The 18385-nt window shown below is 40.3% G+C and overlaps 2 protein-coding genes across 2 annotated transcripts; one reads left to right on the forward strand and one right to left on the reverse strand.

Moving 5' to 3' along the window:
* Nucleotides 1–4686: 4686 nt before the first annotated feature.
* Nucleotides 4687–8473, reverse strand: LOC118416865 (zinc finger protein 678-like). Its single transcript, XM_035822141.1, has 2 exons — nucleotides 8364–8473; nucleotides 4687–5631 (listed from the first exon to the last, which is right to left on the reverse strand). Exon 2 carries the CDS (start codon nucleotides 5627–5629, stop codon nucleotides 4958–4960), a length of 672 nt encoding a protein of 223 aa, XP_035678034.1. The 5' UTR covers nucleotides 5630–5631; nucleotides 8364–8473; the 3' UTR covers nucleotides 4687–4957.
* Nucleotides 8474–14629: 6156 nt separating this feature from the next.
* Nucleotides 14630–18293, forward strand: LOC118416868. Its single transcript, XM_035822145.1, has 4 exons — nucleotides 14630–14735; nucleotides 16434–16581; nucleotides 17169–17240; nucleotides 17436–18293. The coding sequence occupies exons 2-4, from the start codon at nucleotides 16455–16457 to the stop codon at nucleotides 17585–17587; spliced, it is 351 nt and encodes a 116-aa protein (XP_035678038.1). The 5' UTR covers nucleotides 14630–14735; nucleotides 16434–16454; the 3' UTR covers nucleotides 17588–18293.
* Nucleotides 18294–18385: the final 92 nt, after the last annotated feature.

Below are 18385 nucleotides of genomic sequence, written 5' to 3' on the forward strand. Positions count from 1 at the left end.
CATGATCACAGTTTTACAGAGAATGTGAAAAATAAACGCCTTGTCCATATTTGCCATAATCCTTGACAGCCTGCTTGGACACGTCTGTCTCTAAAGTCACAGCAAGTAAATTGTATGTACTGTATAAAGTCTACTACAAAAAGCAGATGAAAAAAAGAGCAACGCAGCCATTGAATCTTAACACGGCATAGCACAGCTGCAAATTAAGATTTACTGTAGTTAACATGGTAGCTCCTAGGTTTTTTCTTTCATTTTGCTCTTCAAGTTTGAAGAGTACAAATACATAGATATGTTTGATTTCCTATCTGAAGAGTTGACAGTTATACGATTATTCACCTGTATGTGTTCTTATATGTAAAAATAATTTATCCTTTGTAGCTATCCTGTAGTTTCACAGAGAATATAGTTGTAAGGTATTTCTTCTGTATGATTTGCTCGATTAGACCCTCGAATTGTACTGTGCTTGTCTCAAAACAGACGTTTCAGCTGGATGAAAAAAGAGAAGAATTTGGCCAAATAGGGACAAATAAGTTGCCATGGGATTTCAGCCATTTTTTGTAGTCTGTTCACTCCTAGGCCAATTAACTCATTCTAGGGTTTTATTCCTAACTTGGCCAAAGTCCCCTTTTACTGGCGGAGTCTATTACTGGCAGATACTAGTCCTGTACACCGCAAAAACGTTACTCACCAGTGTGCTTTTTTTTCATTGTCTTAATTTGATTTCTCTGCAGCATAATACCCACACTGGTAACACCTGAAGGTGTTTTCTCTTGTATTGGTTCTCATATGTTAATACAAGAAAGACCAATAAGTTACCCACAATGTCTACATATGTAGGGTTTATCATTAGTGTTTTGCTACATGTTGGTCCAAAGACAGTTTGTGTGCAGCAGAATAGTCACACTGGTCACACTTGTAGGGTTTTTCTCCTGTATGGGTTCTCATATGTTTGGGTAAGTATGACTTTTTAGCTGTCCTGTACCCACATTCCCTATAGCTACACATATATGGTTTGTCACCGGTATGTATTTTTATATGATGGTCTAAACTAGATTTTACTGATGCAGAATAGTCACACTGGTCACACTTGTAAGGCCTTTCTCCTGTGTGGGTTCTCATGTGTCGGGATAATTCAGACTTTCTAGCCGCCTTGTACCCACACTCCCCACAGTTGTAGGGTTTCCTGCCGGTGTGTTTTGATTGATGCTGATGTAACTTCGATTTCGTTAATGCAGAATAGTCACACTGGTCACACTTAAAAGGTTTTTCCCCAGTGTGAGTTTTTAAATGTAAGAATAAGTAAGACTTTTCAGCCGTCCTGTACCCACACTTCTCACACATGTAGGGTTTGTCACCATTGTGTTTTGCCAGATGTATTTCTAAACTACGTTTTTCTGATGCAGAATAGTCACACTGGTCACATCTGTGAGGTTTTTCTCCTGTATGGGTTCTGAAATGTCGAGATAAGTGAGTTTTGTGAGTCGTCCTGTAACCGCACTTCTCACACATGTAGCGTTTCTCACCGGTGTGTTTTGCCTGATGATGTTGGGTCAAAGTGGATTTCACTGCTGCAGAATAGTCGCACAGATCACACTTGTAAGGTTTTTCTCCTGTGTGGGTTCTCATGTGTCGGGATAAGTCACACTTGTTGTCTGACCTGTACCCACAATCTCCACACATGTAGGGCTTCTCACCGGTGTGTTTTGCCTTATGTTTATCCAAGTTGGATTTGTCTGTAGCAGAATAGCTGCATTGGTCACACTTGTACGGTTTTGCGTGGATTCTCATATGTCGGGATAAGTTAAAGTTATAAGTTGTCTTGTACGTACACTCACTGCACGTGTAGGTTTTCTCACCAGCGTGTTTAACAACAAGCCTTCTCTTCTTCTCTTTGCTATCCTGTACCTGTGAGGTTGATGTGTTGTCAGGTTGTCGAAAGTTCACATCACACGTTTCCTGCTGCAGGCTCATGTCTGCTGTCTGGGTCTCCATACTGTCACTCTCATTCACAGGGTGCTCCGAATCATGCACCTCTTACCATGGTACCCAACACAAAGCTGTCCCGAAGAATGTTCACGGCTGGAATCTTCCATTTCTGTTCTGTGGGGCAATAGATTATAATGTGTTGCTAAACGTGTGACACATACTAAGCATTTGGTTGTGTGCAAACTGCAATAACGATTGTCATGTTATAAAACTACATTTTTTTTAACCAACACTGGAAGACCTACCCACTTCTGATGTGTTTTCGTCAGTCATCTTCTTAAAAAGTAGAAAGAAAACAAATTTCTCGTGACAAACTCACTGTTTGGAAAATGTAGGTCTATATCGTATGTGGTGGTGCCATGCAATGAATGATTTTCACCAAGACAATGATTTCAGGGCTCGAAATACTTTTTTCTGCAACATCAAAAAGTACCTGCACCAGACATATTTTACCTGGACCACTCTGAATTTAGGAAGTATGAACCATACAAAATTGTTCAGGAACCATTGAAATTTTTACTCTTTTCACTTCATGGGTGGTATTACATTCAATGCATCTTAATAACAATCCACATACACCTACGTCATATAACATTTATGCATAAAAACCAGTACATGGATCAGTGCAGATTAGGTGCAGGTAAAAATACCTGCACATGTCTAATTCTACCTGCACTAACCTGCATGTGTAGGTGGTATTGCGAGCCCAGGATTTGCTTATCACATGGAATTATACAGTACCTGCGTATAACATCAGTGTATAATCAGAGTCTTGTGTGTCAGATTTTGAAATGCAGTAGCTGCAGTGCGACTGTTGGTTTTACGCTCCATAAGCGGTCCTGGAGACAACTCACCATCTTTTTGTCTACCTTGTCCCCCCAACGACCAGGAGGTCAAGGGACCAGGTAGGTACCATAAGTGGGAGCGTAAAACCAACAGTCGCACTGCGGCTAGAAATGCAGGTGACCCTGTATACATCCCACTGCCCCCCTCCCCATCAAAACAACAATCATAAACACACTTGAACTTACCTGTAGGTCTGTGGTGTTTAGCAGTCTTCGCAACCTCTGGAATTCTGTAAAATCTCGACAATTCTTCGGAGATGATAGCAAAAACGAAGATGCAAAACAAAATGGCGGACGTCAGCTCACTCAAGGGCAAAGGTGAGAGGTCACTTACCCGATACACTCTTCTAGTATTGTATACATAAATTGTGCCCCAATTTCTAATCTGGTTCTTAAACAAATGACTAATTCTAGAATTCAAATCAAAACCGATGTCATAGGTTTCTGTAGATCTGTTATTAATAATCAGACTTGTGTACAATACCAGTAACCACAACTGCAAGGACTGCTGCCCCTGCTAGGAGGCATCGTTCAGCTAAAGGCTCGCTGTGGCCAATATTGTCTTCGCCAAAAGTACACAACGGTTGGTTACCCTAAATATATATATATATATATATATATATATATATATATATATATATATATATATATATATATATATATATATATATATATATATAAACTACAAAATTATGATTAAAAACGACAAATTGTCTTTTATCGCGCAGGTTTATTTTAGTTTTCAAACATTTACGTGCCATTAGAAAAGTGAACATACAATTGACCAGAATGATAATATTTTAAGCGCTTATATTGTTGCAAATGTTATTATTTCATATGTATGTATGTAGAACCTTCAAAACATACTGGAGTTACACAAGTTTAGTTTAGATGCTTGTCAATATATCGAAAGTCAGATAAATGCTACATGATCTAGAGATAGCTTTCACACAAGAGTAGACACTTGTGATACTGCTTATTAACTCTGAATCTCTAATGATTATGTTACCTGCAATTAGTCAACGGACAAGAATTTGCAATACAAGTATTAATTGATGCAAGGATATCTTCCACAGATGCCTGTCAACAGAGAGCATTACCGCGGATTTAGTAGAATTCTTTTACACAACCAATTTGTACTCACTTTGCTTAGTAATACGTTAGAAGCTCGGAGGAACCTCTATGAGAGACACCGAAACGTAAGCAACGTGGGTCCAAATTGGTTGTGTAAGGGAAACCGCAGGATAAGACATTAGAAGTTTGCTGCACCTTATCTCATATTGTAAGTTTTCTCTCTTGTATGGGTTCTCATTTGTTGGGCCAAGTGAACCTCTTTAGCGGCCCTATGCCATACTCCCCACACAAGGGTTTCATACTGGTGCAGATGTCTGCCAAATTAGATTTATATGATGTAGAAATGTCACACTGGTTACGCCTGCTATATTCCTCAGCAACTAGCCAGGACACGTCTGCCTTTATTCATTCATATGTTCAGTTGGCTATCAATACAGCCAGCCAAGGTCGACCAGCTAGCTGTGGCTATTACAAAGGTCTTGCCATGGGAGAGAAATACAAGATACATTGGGTAATACAAGATACATTGATGTAGATCAATTATAGTTACATCAGATTTGTATTACATTTAATTATAATACAAGGTATATACGTACTCTTATAGATGTCTACCTTATGCTTATTTCTTTACTACAGAGTAGCTACCATGCTCAGGTACAGATTAAGACTACAGTTAACATGGTAACTTGAGTGGCTCTTACACTTTCACGTCTGAGGGGACGGATTCGCAGGCTGTACGTTTGTCAAGTTTGTAGATTTAGCTTCTTTCGCATGTCGCCTTGTTATATGTATCGTGAGATGAGACTTCCTAGCAGCAGAGTAGTTGCACAGATGACAGTTATACGGCTTTACTCCTGTGTGGGTTCTCATGTGTACGGCCGCGGATAAGGTAGACTTTTGAGTTGCCCTGTACCCACACTCCCCACACATGTAGGGTCTCTCACCAGTGTGTGTCGCTACATGTTGGTCTAAATTACCTTTCGCTGCTGCAGAAAAGTCACACTGGTCACACTTGTAGGGTTTTTCTCCTGTGTGCATTCTCGCATGTACATTTAAGACAGACTTCCGTGTTGTCCTAAACCCGCATTCCCCACACATGTAGGGTTTCTCACCGGTGTGCTTTCTAAGATGCTTGTCCAAAGTGGATTTGTCTGCAGTAGAATAGTCACAATGGCCACACTTGTAGGGCCTTTCTCGACTGCTGTGTGTTTATATAGACGATGTTGTTTTAAATTCTGTTTCTGTGTTGCAGAATATTCGCACTGGTCACACTTGTAGGGTCTTTCACCCGTGTGGATCCTTATATGCTGGGAGAAGTTGAACTTCTTTGCGGTTCTGTACCCACACTCCCTACACATGTAGGGTTTCTCACCTGTATGTTTGAACGCATGCCTTTCAAAATCTCCTTTACTCTCCTGTACCTGTGAGGTTGATGTGTTGTCAGGTGGGGGAAAGTTCACATCGTGCATTTCCTGTTGCCGTTTCGTGCCTGTTGTCTGCTCCCAACTGATACAAGTGTCGTTGCGACGAATTACGTATGGTTGGGTTGCGCCAAAGTAGTCGTAGATTTCCTGGTTCTCGTTGTACGTTTCCTGGTACAGCACGTTCTCTTGTTCATCCTGTTGCCACCCAGTGTCTCCTGTCTCCTCTTTGATGTGCGTCTCGTTCGTAGTTTGTTCCGCTTGATGCTGTTCAACGGGTGGCACAAGTGTGAACTCCGCCATCTCTAAAATTATGGTAAAAATATAGGCAAGAGAAAGATAAATACATTTTCTACTTTTATAAACCATAAAAGGGCGCAAAACATTGCATCAGAAATTCGTCGAATAGTAGATCCGTATAGGCTTCTGAGAGACCAGCTGAGTTAAACGGTACAGTAAATAATGCACTGTGGGATAGATTGAAGAGTATCATGTATTGCAACCAAATGTTGAATGCGGACCATAGCGTCATGCTTTTAACCTTTAATCATATGACAGCACCATGTTTCGGAGTTGTTTAGATACAGTAACCAATCACTGACCGAGCTGGTGATAGCAGGTAGCGTGGTACAAGGTTCCAGCTGTTTGTCGCTGTTGGACCCCAGGTTAGTAACTGTAAACATTATAATTTGTAGAGTAGCCATGCATTTGTAATGCTCCGCGCGCAACTATAAACCAGACCATTGTGTAGCCTTGTATATTATTAAGTACAGAAGATACCACACAGTAAATAGCGATCCTGCAAGAGCATTCAACCTGGCTTGGCATAAAGTTCACTGACTTATAATGAATAATATATTATAATTTAGTATAATATAGTATAATTTAGAGTAAGGTGCTCTCACCTCTCAAAAAGAAGTACTCCCTGGAGTAAAAGTACCCACGGACAAATGTTCAAAATCTAATAATAGTACCCCCTGGAATAACCCCCCCCCCCCCGAAAAATGCCAAATTGACATGTAAACTGTGCCCATGCTACTTGTCCGAGAGAAGATGATAAGCAGGTAGCTTATTTTTTTTTATCTATTTATGCCTGACTACCATATCAGTTAATTGTATACCTTGAGGATATCTTGAGGATACTTCGTTGTAGTAAGGCTCCCGCCTGTTGACACAACCTCTTCATTCCTGGTATCTCTTATGCGCCCAAAACCTGTCCAGCATTGTTTTGAAAGTGTTCACGCTGCTTGCTGATACCACTTCCTCGGGCAAAGAGTTCCACAATCGAACTGTCCTTACAGAGAGAGACTGGCGTCGCACATTTGATCTGACTAGCGGCACTTTGACCTTGAAGCAGTGACCTCTTGTCTTGTCGAGGTTTGCTAACTCGAAGAAGTTCTCGGGATCAATTCTTTCTTTCTTAGTCATGATCTCATATAACTGGATCATATCGCCCCTTTCTCTTCTATACTTGAGTGTTGGTAGGTTTAACTTCCTGAGTCCGGAACTATACGGCATCCCTGGAAACTATACGGCATCCCATTTAGCGAGGGAACCAGCCTTGTTGTCCTATGTTGGAATCTCTCAATTAGCTTTTGGTCAGAACTGAAATGGGGGCCCCAGACCACATTTGCATATTCCAAGTGTGGCCTGACCATGGACTTGTAAAGAATAGGTACTGATCTTTCATCTAAATTGGTAAACGTTCTCTTCACAAGCCCTAAAACCTGATTACCCTTCAGAGCTGCTGCAGCAGTATTAACATGAAAATTGAGCTGTTCATCTACCGCTAAACCTAAATCTTTCTCGACTCTAGTTTGTTCTAGTTCATGACCACCTACTGTATACTTGGCCCTCTGGTTCTTACTACCCAGATGTAGAACCTTACTAGTACACTTGCCAGCGTTAAAAGGTAGCTGCCAGATCTCTGACCTGAGTGCTCCACCGCACACAAGTCTAGCTGTAAAGCCACCTGGTCAGCATGTGTACAGATGGGTCGGTAAATCTTACTATCATCTGCAAAAATCTTAACCGTGCTACTTATCACTTCGGGTAAGTCATTTATGTAGACGACAAATAGAGTCGGCCCAAGTACACTACCTTGCGGAATGCCACTTGTAACTTCACACCAAGGAGACTGTGTACCATTTATCACAACACTCCTTTGGTCTAGGAAGTCACGCATCCATGTAAGCGGTGTACCACCAATTCCATATGCCTTAAGTTCCACTAATAACCTCTGATGGGGCACAGAATTGAAGGTCTTTCTAAAATTCAAATATACAGAGTCGAATGGTTCACCCCTCTCCAGGCTTTGGGACCAATCATTCATGACATCTAATAATTGGGTTGTACATGATCTATTGAGGACGAAGCCATGCTGTGAGTCAGTGAATTGTGCTAAATTGTCAGATAGCACTGTTTCTTTTCTTGCCAAAAATAGTCTAGATTTCACTTGTGCTGCGTGTATTATGGGTGATATGGATGCAAAAGTAAGAATCAAAAGGGACGTAAACAAGAACCGCTTAGTGGAGTCGGTAGTAGGTACTTTAAGGGATGTCACTAGGAAGATATACGAGCTACTGGGGGGTGTCACTACAGTACCTGAAGTAGAGGTTGGGAGGGACGAGGGTACTGTGTCCTCGAATGTCAACACGAAGACAGAGCAGGATGCAGTAGCTACCATGGTAGGAGACTACATCAGTAGTATAAATAATGAACAGAATAAATATGGATATCTTGTTTTGATATATTATCTTTTCTCCATTATGCAATAAAATGCAATATATAGAATAGATTTATAGTATTATAGTATCCGTGTTAACAAAAAAAATTCTACAATTTTTCCTTTTTTCGAACATTTTCTGGATGATACAACGAACCATTTCTTATTGTAAATCTAGGGTACAAATCGTCAATCAGCCTCACAATTCCACAACCCCCTCCATCAAATACCAACCACAAACACATTACTAATTTCAAATTACTGTCGACCAAGCACCCAACAGGAATCATCAACGACAATCATATGTCTTACCTGTAGGTCTGTGGTGGTTAGCGGTCTCACAGTTTCTGGAATTCCGTAAAAATCGTTTCAGTTTGGAGGAGATGAGTAACGATAATGATGGCACGAAACGAAATGGCGGACGTCAGGTCACCGACGGAGCAAAGGTCAAAAGTAACAAACCTGATGCACACTTGATAATGGGTCAAACCACAGATCACCGCATAACGGTCTTCTGGTTTCGAGAATAGTAAAATGCAGTTCTACCACTATATCTGGGCGAGTATCTTGACCACTATTGCAAAGCGGCTTCGTATGTCCGAAGGTGGTGAACGTGTGAGCAAACGAGCAGAAACAACAAGAATATGAATAGATATAGTTTTCTGGTATGTGATGCGATATGTGACAAGAGATAAGAGCAACAGACCCAAAGAGCTACATTGAAAGGCGTGTGTTTCGGAGTACCGGTACCCAAGGAGCCAGACTGCAGCGAGGCTCGCCGACTTTCGTACATCGGCTGCACTGTGAAACATCCACTGGGGGTCAAATAAAAGTGGTTTTCATAGTAGAACGAGCAGAAAACCTTCGAAGCGTGCGTGCTGATGCTGATGCGAAGCTCACATCCGGGTTTCTCGGTCCCTCCAGACCGCTTCTCACCACAGTTTGCAGAAGTGTTCTCAAGATTGAGCGCGATTTGTACAGCGCTACTGGGCAGAGAGGATCAGGGAAGTAGTCAGGAATGTTTCTCAGAGCATAGGCTATATGAGACCGTGTATTGTATGGTGTTTAGATGCGACTTTCGTGTGAGTATGCACTGTACATGTGGCCGAGCGGTATCATTACATACGGCGGAAAGTGACGGGTACGGCAAGATTACTAGTAGCAGAACACAGTTTTCGGCCTATGGGGATTTCTATAGTTAAGGACCACAAGGTGACTGACATCGACGCTGAGAAAATCATAGTAGGGTGCAGTTTTCAAGCACGACAAACTAATATGTTGAAGTCGAGGGTATAACCTGCCAAAATAATTGAAAAACAGAAAAAGTTGTCGTTTTGAATTTTTTTAAAGACCTCTTTTAAATGGGGTCATGCGGAACTGCAGCCGACTCACAGGGGCAGGCAGCTGTAAAGGTCACGCGCATTTATACACCAAATGGACAAACATCAAAACCTGACACATACCACCTGAAAGTCGACTCCTTATACTACCATACAGCAAAGCTCATCCCCCGCTGTCTTTCACGTTGTTTACAGGCGCTTCCAGATTTCGGCCGCACTACTTTTTTACCCCTATGTAATAGACCAAGGGGGTCGCGAATAAATACTGTGGGCTGCGACCTTAAAATCCATGGACATTAGAGATATGACCTAGCGTACAGGTTTTAATATCTTTAATCAGACGATAACAGCGTTTCAACTATCATCAAGAAAATTGATCGTCACCTTGTACCTTGTATAATTGACATCTCTTGAACAACCCAAAGCAGACCGCACAGCAGCGGCCTCTTGCGATATCACACCAAAGTGCAGCGTTACATACTACATTACAGTACTTTTCTATTGGTGATTGATACAGTTGCGCCGTGGCATTTGTCACGGACCACGTGCTGGTACCAATTACTAAGGTAAACTCCATTTCAAGTTTTAATTGTCTAGCAAAAATTTACGTAGCTGCATATATCTAATAGAAATCAAATCACGGCATCATAACGCTTTTTGATTATTCGCACAGTTGCGCCCTCCAGCGATGTGTTTGTAAAGTGCAACGATAGTACGTTTTGCATGCACTTTGCATATAGATCGCTAGAGGACGCTGCTACATGGTCTGAAAAATTATTGATAGAAAATAAGGCAAGGAGGTGTTTTTCCTATTTTATTCTTTTGCTCGTTCATTCAATGAACCAATTATTCCTCCCTTGATTCGTTTGTTCGCTCATTCATTCATTGATACATTAAAATACAATAACGGAATAAACACTTGGGTATCCACTAAGTACAATTTATCAACATGTAGTTCAGCTTATTTCGAATGACCACACAGCAAAACCTGGCTATTAAGTCTTTTTGAAAGCCTCTCGGGCAGGTCTTTTTCAGGCTACAAGTTTGTTTTGAGGAACCTCACATTCAGTGAATTATCAGGCTATTTCAGTAAATTTTGAATGGCCAAGCTTGTTCCAGACTATCAGTTGATTTCGAATTGCCAACATGTGGTGGGTGACGGTACAGGAAAGTCAGGTACATGTACGGTCCAGTCCGGAGGTCCGAACCTGAACCTGTACCTAATTATTCAAACTTATCACTGCAACTACCTAAAGTCAAACTTGAATCTGGCCGTAGGAAATTTGAGTACAGTGGTGCATTTTCATGGAAAGAGTTGCCCCCCACGGTTAAAGTGGTCAGTTCTGCTTTGTCGTTCAGGAAACTGCTAAGAAACGGTAATCACTGCTGACCCCTGACCCGGCACTAACTTTGATTAATGAGTTACGATTTTGATGAATTTTTTGTATATATTGTTACTTTAGTTTGTTCATTGTTTAGTTTATCTCATTTCTCTGTTATGCTATTTTTTGTGTGTTATTTTGTACAGGGCACGCCTGTAAAGCAGTGCGCAGAGTACAGACTGTGTCAAACCTGTATAAAGAAAACAGAAATAAATAAATTATCTGTGAACTTATCAACTCAATATAATGGTCCATTTTGCGAACAAAATGTTTTGTTAGGTAGAGTATCCGACGTCCATTATTGTTTTAAAATCCTATGTACATGTAAACAGCACTAACTGCCTCTGTTTTTGGCCTGTTTTGACTGTCAAAACTTTTGTAAAAATAACCATGAACCCTCCTTTACGTCGCACTTGTTATTTGCTTGTACATGTTATCGGACAGGTGCCTGTTATGCATGTGTAGTTCATGTAGGTAGATGCTTTTTTTCACCGTTAGTTTCTTGGGTTTGTAAATATGTTGCAAAAGAAAGATCTTTTGTTTACATTTTTTCTGTCAACAACTGGGAACAGACTGAATTATGTCGCCAAGGTTCCCACAAATCATTAAAAAAAACACACCCATGTTGTCTGTTCCTGATTTCGCTTGTAGATATCTCTGTTTTTCTCCCATTGACGCCTGGAGACCATAACAACCGCATTTCAAATGAATCAAATCGGTGTGTCACGAACAGACAAATCTGTATTGAGATATATCTACTAGTATATGTTTTCGGTGGTGTTGGCAGTTTGGTAAAAAAAGTATCATCGAAGATTTGGCGATGGTGTCAAGAAAAAGTCTCTACGTTTTTTTTATGAAAACCACCACAAGACGCTTCTCATAATATTTCGATTTGCCTGACAACTTTTCCAGAATGATCCCCTTGTAATTAATGAATGATATATAATGCCAGTATTTACTCCCTTTATTGCGCTGCAGGTCCGGTAAAGTTCAGGGAATCAAAAATAGTCTGTTTCGCAGACTCTCGACATTAATATGTAAAGTTTGATGAATCAATCAGTTGTTAGTGGACACTTTGAAGTCTGTGAATTTTTTGCATAATTCAGTCCGTTTTGGGGCTGCAAAGCACATCTTTTGAATAAAGTATGAAGGACAACACGTGACTAAAAATTATTGATAGAAAATAAGGTAAGGAGTTGCTTTTCCTATTTCATTCCTTTGCTCGTTCAATGAACCATTTGCAATATTCTAAAGTGCAATATCAGCAATCCTCAATAACTTTATTATGTTTTAATATTATTTTAACAACAGAATTTCTCACTTTTATACCGTGTTGTAGTGCGGACTATAATTGTTAAACGTTCACCGCAATTCAGTCTCAGAACTGCAAGTGTGATGTTTTCGTGTGTGACCTTTATGTCAAAATAAACCATTCATTATTATTCCTTATGGATTCGCTTGTTCGATCATTCAGTCATTGAAACATTCAAATACAATAACGGAATAGACACTTGGGTATCCACTAAGTACAATTCATCATCATGTAGTTTTAATTTACATGGGTATTAATTATTTTTGAAGGCCTCTTGTGCAGGTCTATTTCATGTTACACAGTTGTTTTGAGGGACCTCACATTCAGTGCATTATCAGGCTATTTCAGTAAATTCTGAATGGCTTAGCATGTTCCGGACTATTAGTTGACTTCGAATTCCCACACTGTGGTGGGTGACGGTACAGAAAATTCGGGTACAGGTACGGTCCAGTCCGGAGGTCCGAACCTGTACCTGTACCTAATAATCTGTGAATTTATCAACTCAAAATAATGGTCCATTTTGCTAACAAAATGTTTTGTTAGGTAGAGTATCCGACGTCCATTGTTTTAAAATCCTATCTACATGTAAACAACACTAACTGCCTCTGTTTTGGACCTGGTTTGACTGTCAAAACTTTGTAAAAATAATCACGAACTGTCATCTAGTACTTCGCTCTTGTCACGTAGGTAGATGCGTTTTTTCATCGTTATACTAATTAGCTTCTTGGGTTTGTAAATCTTTTCTTTACATTTTTCTGTCAACAACTGGGAACGGACTGAATTATGTCGCCAAGGTTCCCAAAAATAATTAACAAATTCGACAATTAAAAAAAGAACACACCCATGTTGTCTGTTCATGATTTCGCTTGAAGATATCTATGTTTTTCTCCCATTGACGCTTGAAAACCATGACAACCGCATTTCAAAGGAATCAGATTGGCTTGTCACGAACAGACAAATCAGTAAAACATGTATTTAGATTTATTTACATATACCGAGGGTGTTGGCAGTTTGTTTAAGAAAGTATCAACAAAGATTTGGCGATGATGTAAAAAAAGTGTCTATATTATTTTAATGAAACCACAACAAGACGCTTTTCATAATATTTTTAGTTGCCTGACAAATTTTTCAGTATGATCCCCCTGTAATTAATGAATGATATATAACGCCAGTATTTACACCCTTTATTGCGCTGCAGGTCCCGGTAAAGTTCAGCGAATCAGGTCTACACCTGCAAAGATTCTCGCCTCTACATTAGTTGCTCGCCAACACATATACCGTTAAGGTGGTATCTCACTGCACTTGGGACACCGGTGCGGCACTGCGGGGTTCAAAATATTACTCAACGAATTTCAGAGATAAAGAACGAATTTTCCTACGTTTTGTGCATTTTGTTGTCTTCTAAGTCATATTTTTACGGATGTATAATTACGCAATATCTAGATTATAATAAAAAAAGAATCAGCGAAAATAACACGACAGTGTCGCAGTGAACGAACTCCTCAGTGAAGCACCGGTGCCCCAAGTACAGTGAGATGCTACTCTCCAAGCACAGGTTGAGTCGCTGAGATAAAGGAGCGTCCGTGTAATTTTTCCCAACTACTACTATTATATCTCAGCGACTCAACCTCTGCTTGGAGAGTAGTGAGATACCACCTAAAGGAAGCGATGCATTGCCAATTGAATGTTAACCTACAGACCGAAATAACCTGCAATATATATACTATATATGAAAAAGTATTTCCGTCATGAATCTATAAAAAAACCAATCGGTTTTCATGCAAAGACAATACAGTAGAAGCCAGTTAATTGCACACCGGGTAATCACACACTTCTGTTAATTGCACGATATCCCCAAATCCCATGGTGGTGCCGTCCAGCTTAATAACGTCGCCTTGTTGCACCATTTGGATAATTGCACGAAATATACTGGCAAATGGGGTGTGCAATTACGCGGCTTCCACTGTATTTGACAAACTCACATTGTCGATTGATCAGAAACCGTTTGAGAGTATGCATTTAAAATTCCGTTTATACTGTCGATGCAGAACAACGCCTTGGGCTTGGGAGGGTCGTGGTTATTTTCTCGCAGTTTGAACTGTTAACAAAACTGCTGATATGGGCTGAAATATGTTAAAATGATTGATGATGTCTTGTTAGGTCAAAACCATGAATATTTATTTAGTTTGCTTAAGATAACGCCATTTTCTTTGGCACTACAAACCAACAGAGGACCAAACCCTGCCTGCCACAAATATTTTGGGTGGTGGTCTTTTCCCCCAATTTTGTTATGGTGAAGATTCAAACTGAATTCATATAATTGTACTGCGTCCAAAAAAAAACACGTTGGCAGTCTCTAGAAAATGATAAAGTTGGAACAACCGACTGGTTGTCAGCACACCAACACGTGACCGATCGCATAACATGAGTAGACAACAAGATTGTCTAAGATGAGTAGACAATTAATTGGCTTCAATTAGTTTGCGTAGATTGTCTCCAATGACTACCATTTGCATAATTCCTGGGTATGGACTGTTAAAAAGACCCGTTTGTCCCCAGTCTCCCACTTTTGCTTCCAGATTCGAGAAGAAGAGAGAGAAAGCAAACTCCAGACGACAGCCTCATCGTTATTGTCTTGAAAAAAATCTCGGTAAGTACCAATACCGTAGCAGCTCCACGGCACATCGTGTCATGTTTGCAACTAGATTCTTTGTTTATTTGTTTATTTAGATAGAGCGTTTATATACCAGACTAACCTTATGGGGTTTGTAGACTTTTCGCCCGTCTTGTCATATGCCTGTTCGCACGGTGTAAACTGTATTGTATCTACGGTACATGCGCGTAGGTCAGGTCGGCCTGTGAATGAGCAGTGTCCTATATCCGCTAGCCTCTCGGCGCACATTCATAGAATTCGTCTTGCCGGCGTTTTAAGCTCCCTTTACAAATCAAAAATTTAGCTCGGCCGACGTGTTGGCGAGCTCTAAATTGGCTTTTTTTGTCAAGAAAGACCGACGCTCTGGTGATTACGCGGTTTCGGACGATTTTTAGCAGCTTGGCCGACGTTCGCGGGTCCCTGGAAGCTGCGCATGAATTCAGCGAGATCTCGGCGTCGACTTTTTATGAGATTTTGGATCTATCGCAAAATACTGTTAATATCTTTGTTTTTAGGGAGCCCGTCCACCCCAATCATGCTCTGGATATTTCCCCAAACTCAGAAGTTAAAGTTGATCCAAATATTAGCTTTTTACCGGTTTGGTCAATTCTCACTTCGTCCTTGTGCAAGAGATGCTACCATCTCATGGGGGATATGTAATCATTATTGTTGGATAGGCGTCGCCCAAGCCCCTTCCAAATCATTTATGAAGGGGCAGATTTTCAGAAAAAAATACAGCCGATGATCGGGTGACGTAAAATTCGGCGAGCCTTGACCGATGTAAAAATTCGACGGGCGTTAGCATGAATTGTAAAGCCGGCTTTCTTAGCGATGACATGACTCTTCAGGGACGTGGTAGACAAGCCCCCCGTGCCTTGGTTTCACTTCCCGTCATTTCGTGATAAAACAGTCCCGCATTCCTGCCTGCGCATTCCCGGCTGCGCTTGCCGCTTTCCCGGCTGCGCTTGCCGCTTTCCCGGCTGCGCTTGCCGCTTTCCCGGCTGCGCTTGTCGCACTCCCGGCGAATATTTTTTTCCTTTTCAACATTTTAACTATTTTATGTTATTTACTCACCCAGCCAAATTTCCTAACAGAGGTTTATCCTTTGTCTTAGATTTAGACAACTTCGCCTGGTTGACCAGCCCTGAAACGTGAAAAGAAAACGATACGCCTATGTTAATGTTAATGTAATTTTTGCAAATTATTGTCTGAATGGAGAGTTTTACATGTATTTGAAGCTTTGGCGCCCAAATTAAACAATACGCCGTTGAATCAAACCGGTGTCGTGCAGTTACAAATTTGACCGCTGAGAGTTGAAATGCAATTCGTTATGTTGGGATCACAGTTTTGTTTACTATAATTGTTCAAAGCAGGTGTACACCTCCGTTCTTATACAGTCATCACCGATTCGCCCCAGGCGTTTTCCAATTGATTGACGATCGAGATAAAAAGCATAAAAAAGAAGAAAAAAACTGTTTTTTTTTGCTTGTCAGACAAATATTCCAGCTTTTAAAAAGACAATCGGTATCTTATTTCTACAACCAATAGAATTTCTTGTTTACTGGTATTCAAATGAAACTGTGATTAATATTACTATACAAAGAGACTACTGGAATTCTAGTGTTGACCTTTTCTAGATAGGTATGTAACTGCCTCGTTTGTAACTTTGAAATCTGTTTCATAATCTTTCCTCAGAGTTCACCAGACCATTTGAAGATGAAGCTGACCATCTCTGTCCTTTTCCTGGCTTGTGTGGTGCTCGCCGCGGCCATCCCCGCCCCACGTGAGGAGGGTCTGCAAGGCCTGCTGACCGAGATAAAAGACATGGTGGCAGGGATAGAAGGTGAGATTTGTTACATCTACATCTACATCTACACCTACATCTACATCTACATCTACTTCTACATCTACATCTACATCTATATCAACATTTACATCTATATCTGCCTTTACATCTACATCTACATATATATCTACATCTATATGTATATGTATATATCTACATCTACTTCAACATCTACATCTACATCTAGATCAACATTTACATCTACATCTGCCTCTACATCTACATGTACATATATATCTACATCTACATCCGCCTCTACATCTACATGTACATAAATATCTACATCTACATTTACTTCTACATCTATGCATATACATGTATATAGATACATCTACTTCAACATCTACATCTACATCTTCACATCTTCACCTGCTTCTACATAAAAACATAATCGCAGGACCACTTTGGCACCTGTACGTTTGTCATGTAATGGGTTTTGTGACTGCATTCTAACACACATGTGACAAAACGTAACATATTGTATGTTGCCGACCAATGATTATTGTGAATTTCACCTGTGTCCATCACTCGAGTTACCATCATTGTTTCTAACATCTCATGTATGTCTTCTCTTGTCCCCAAAGAACAACTGGAGATGGAGATGGAGAAGCGAGACCAGGCTGATGAAGATGAGGAACTGGAGGCTGAGGCCGAAGGTACGTCTGAGCTGGGCTGTATTGGTGGATCAATTTCCATCTTGGCGTTATAACTTTGACGTAACGCTCTTCCTCATATCGTCGTTTAACTGCTTTTCACTCTCATGGATTGGTGTCAATTTTACAGCTCTGTCTCACCTTGACCTTACCTTTATATTTCCTGTATTTCTGACATTTCTTCTCTTGTCCTATCAGACCTGCAGGACATGGAGATGGAGAAGCGAGGACAATTTGATGCCTGGTGGGCATGCAAGAGAAATTGTGTAAAAAAAAATTACGATACCGTTCAGAAAAGAATTATTTGCTACAGCAAATGCAACGTTCACCGGCCTAAGGGAAAGAAGTAGAGAAACTGGAGACTGAGGCAGATCTAGAAGGCATTGGAAAGTTTAATTGGGTTAATACATAAATAGATGATGCTGGGATTTGTTACACAACCAAAAGCCCGCATTCTCATAGTCCTGTTGGTGCGTCAATAATGAAATTATGGGCCAATAAAGCCATACAAGCCATTGGTTATATGGATGACATCTGCATGAGCATCGATTTTTATCAGTTTCCAAAAGTATGTTAAAAGTTTTCCACCATGCTTTTAATCGTATAGAGTACCTGTAAAAGGAGCAAATACATGCTGTAGATTAAAATAAACATACATCGGGAGAAATATACTTATGTCAACGTTGATTCCAATGCCAAAGAAGAAGACCGACAACAAAAATGAAGAATCGATATACATGTAATTGCTCGGTATTTAATACTTCATTATAAAATTGCTTTTGTCAAACTTTTTTTCATTTACGCTCGAATCAGTTTTGAGATTTCCAGATGATGTCATTCATATAATCCAATCAAAATGACCAATCAAAAATGGCAAATCTTGCAAAGGGAAGATTACTTTGTTACTATCGCCCTAAGTTAGATAGCAGCACTACAGAAATGTTAGCAGTTACATTCCTCTTGGATGTGTGAAACACTTTATCATCATACTAACACCGATGTTGTCAGACCAATGGCTTTATTTGTCAGAAACATGACAGAGATTTTCGCCAGAGGCATAACCAACCGTAAAAATATCATAAATGAAACAAAACCCCTGAAACTAATCATATATCTTTCGACCCGGTGATCATCGAATTTCATTACTG

Source organism: Branchiostoma floridae, chromosome 5 (genome assembly GCF_000003815.2).
Source record: "Branchiostoma floridae strain S238N-H82 chromosome 5, Bfl_VNyyK, whole genome shotgun sequence".
NCBI lineage: Eukaryota > Metazoa > Chordata > Leptocardii > Amphioxiformes > Branchiostomatidae > Branchiostoma > Branchiostoma floridae.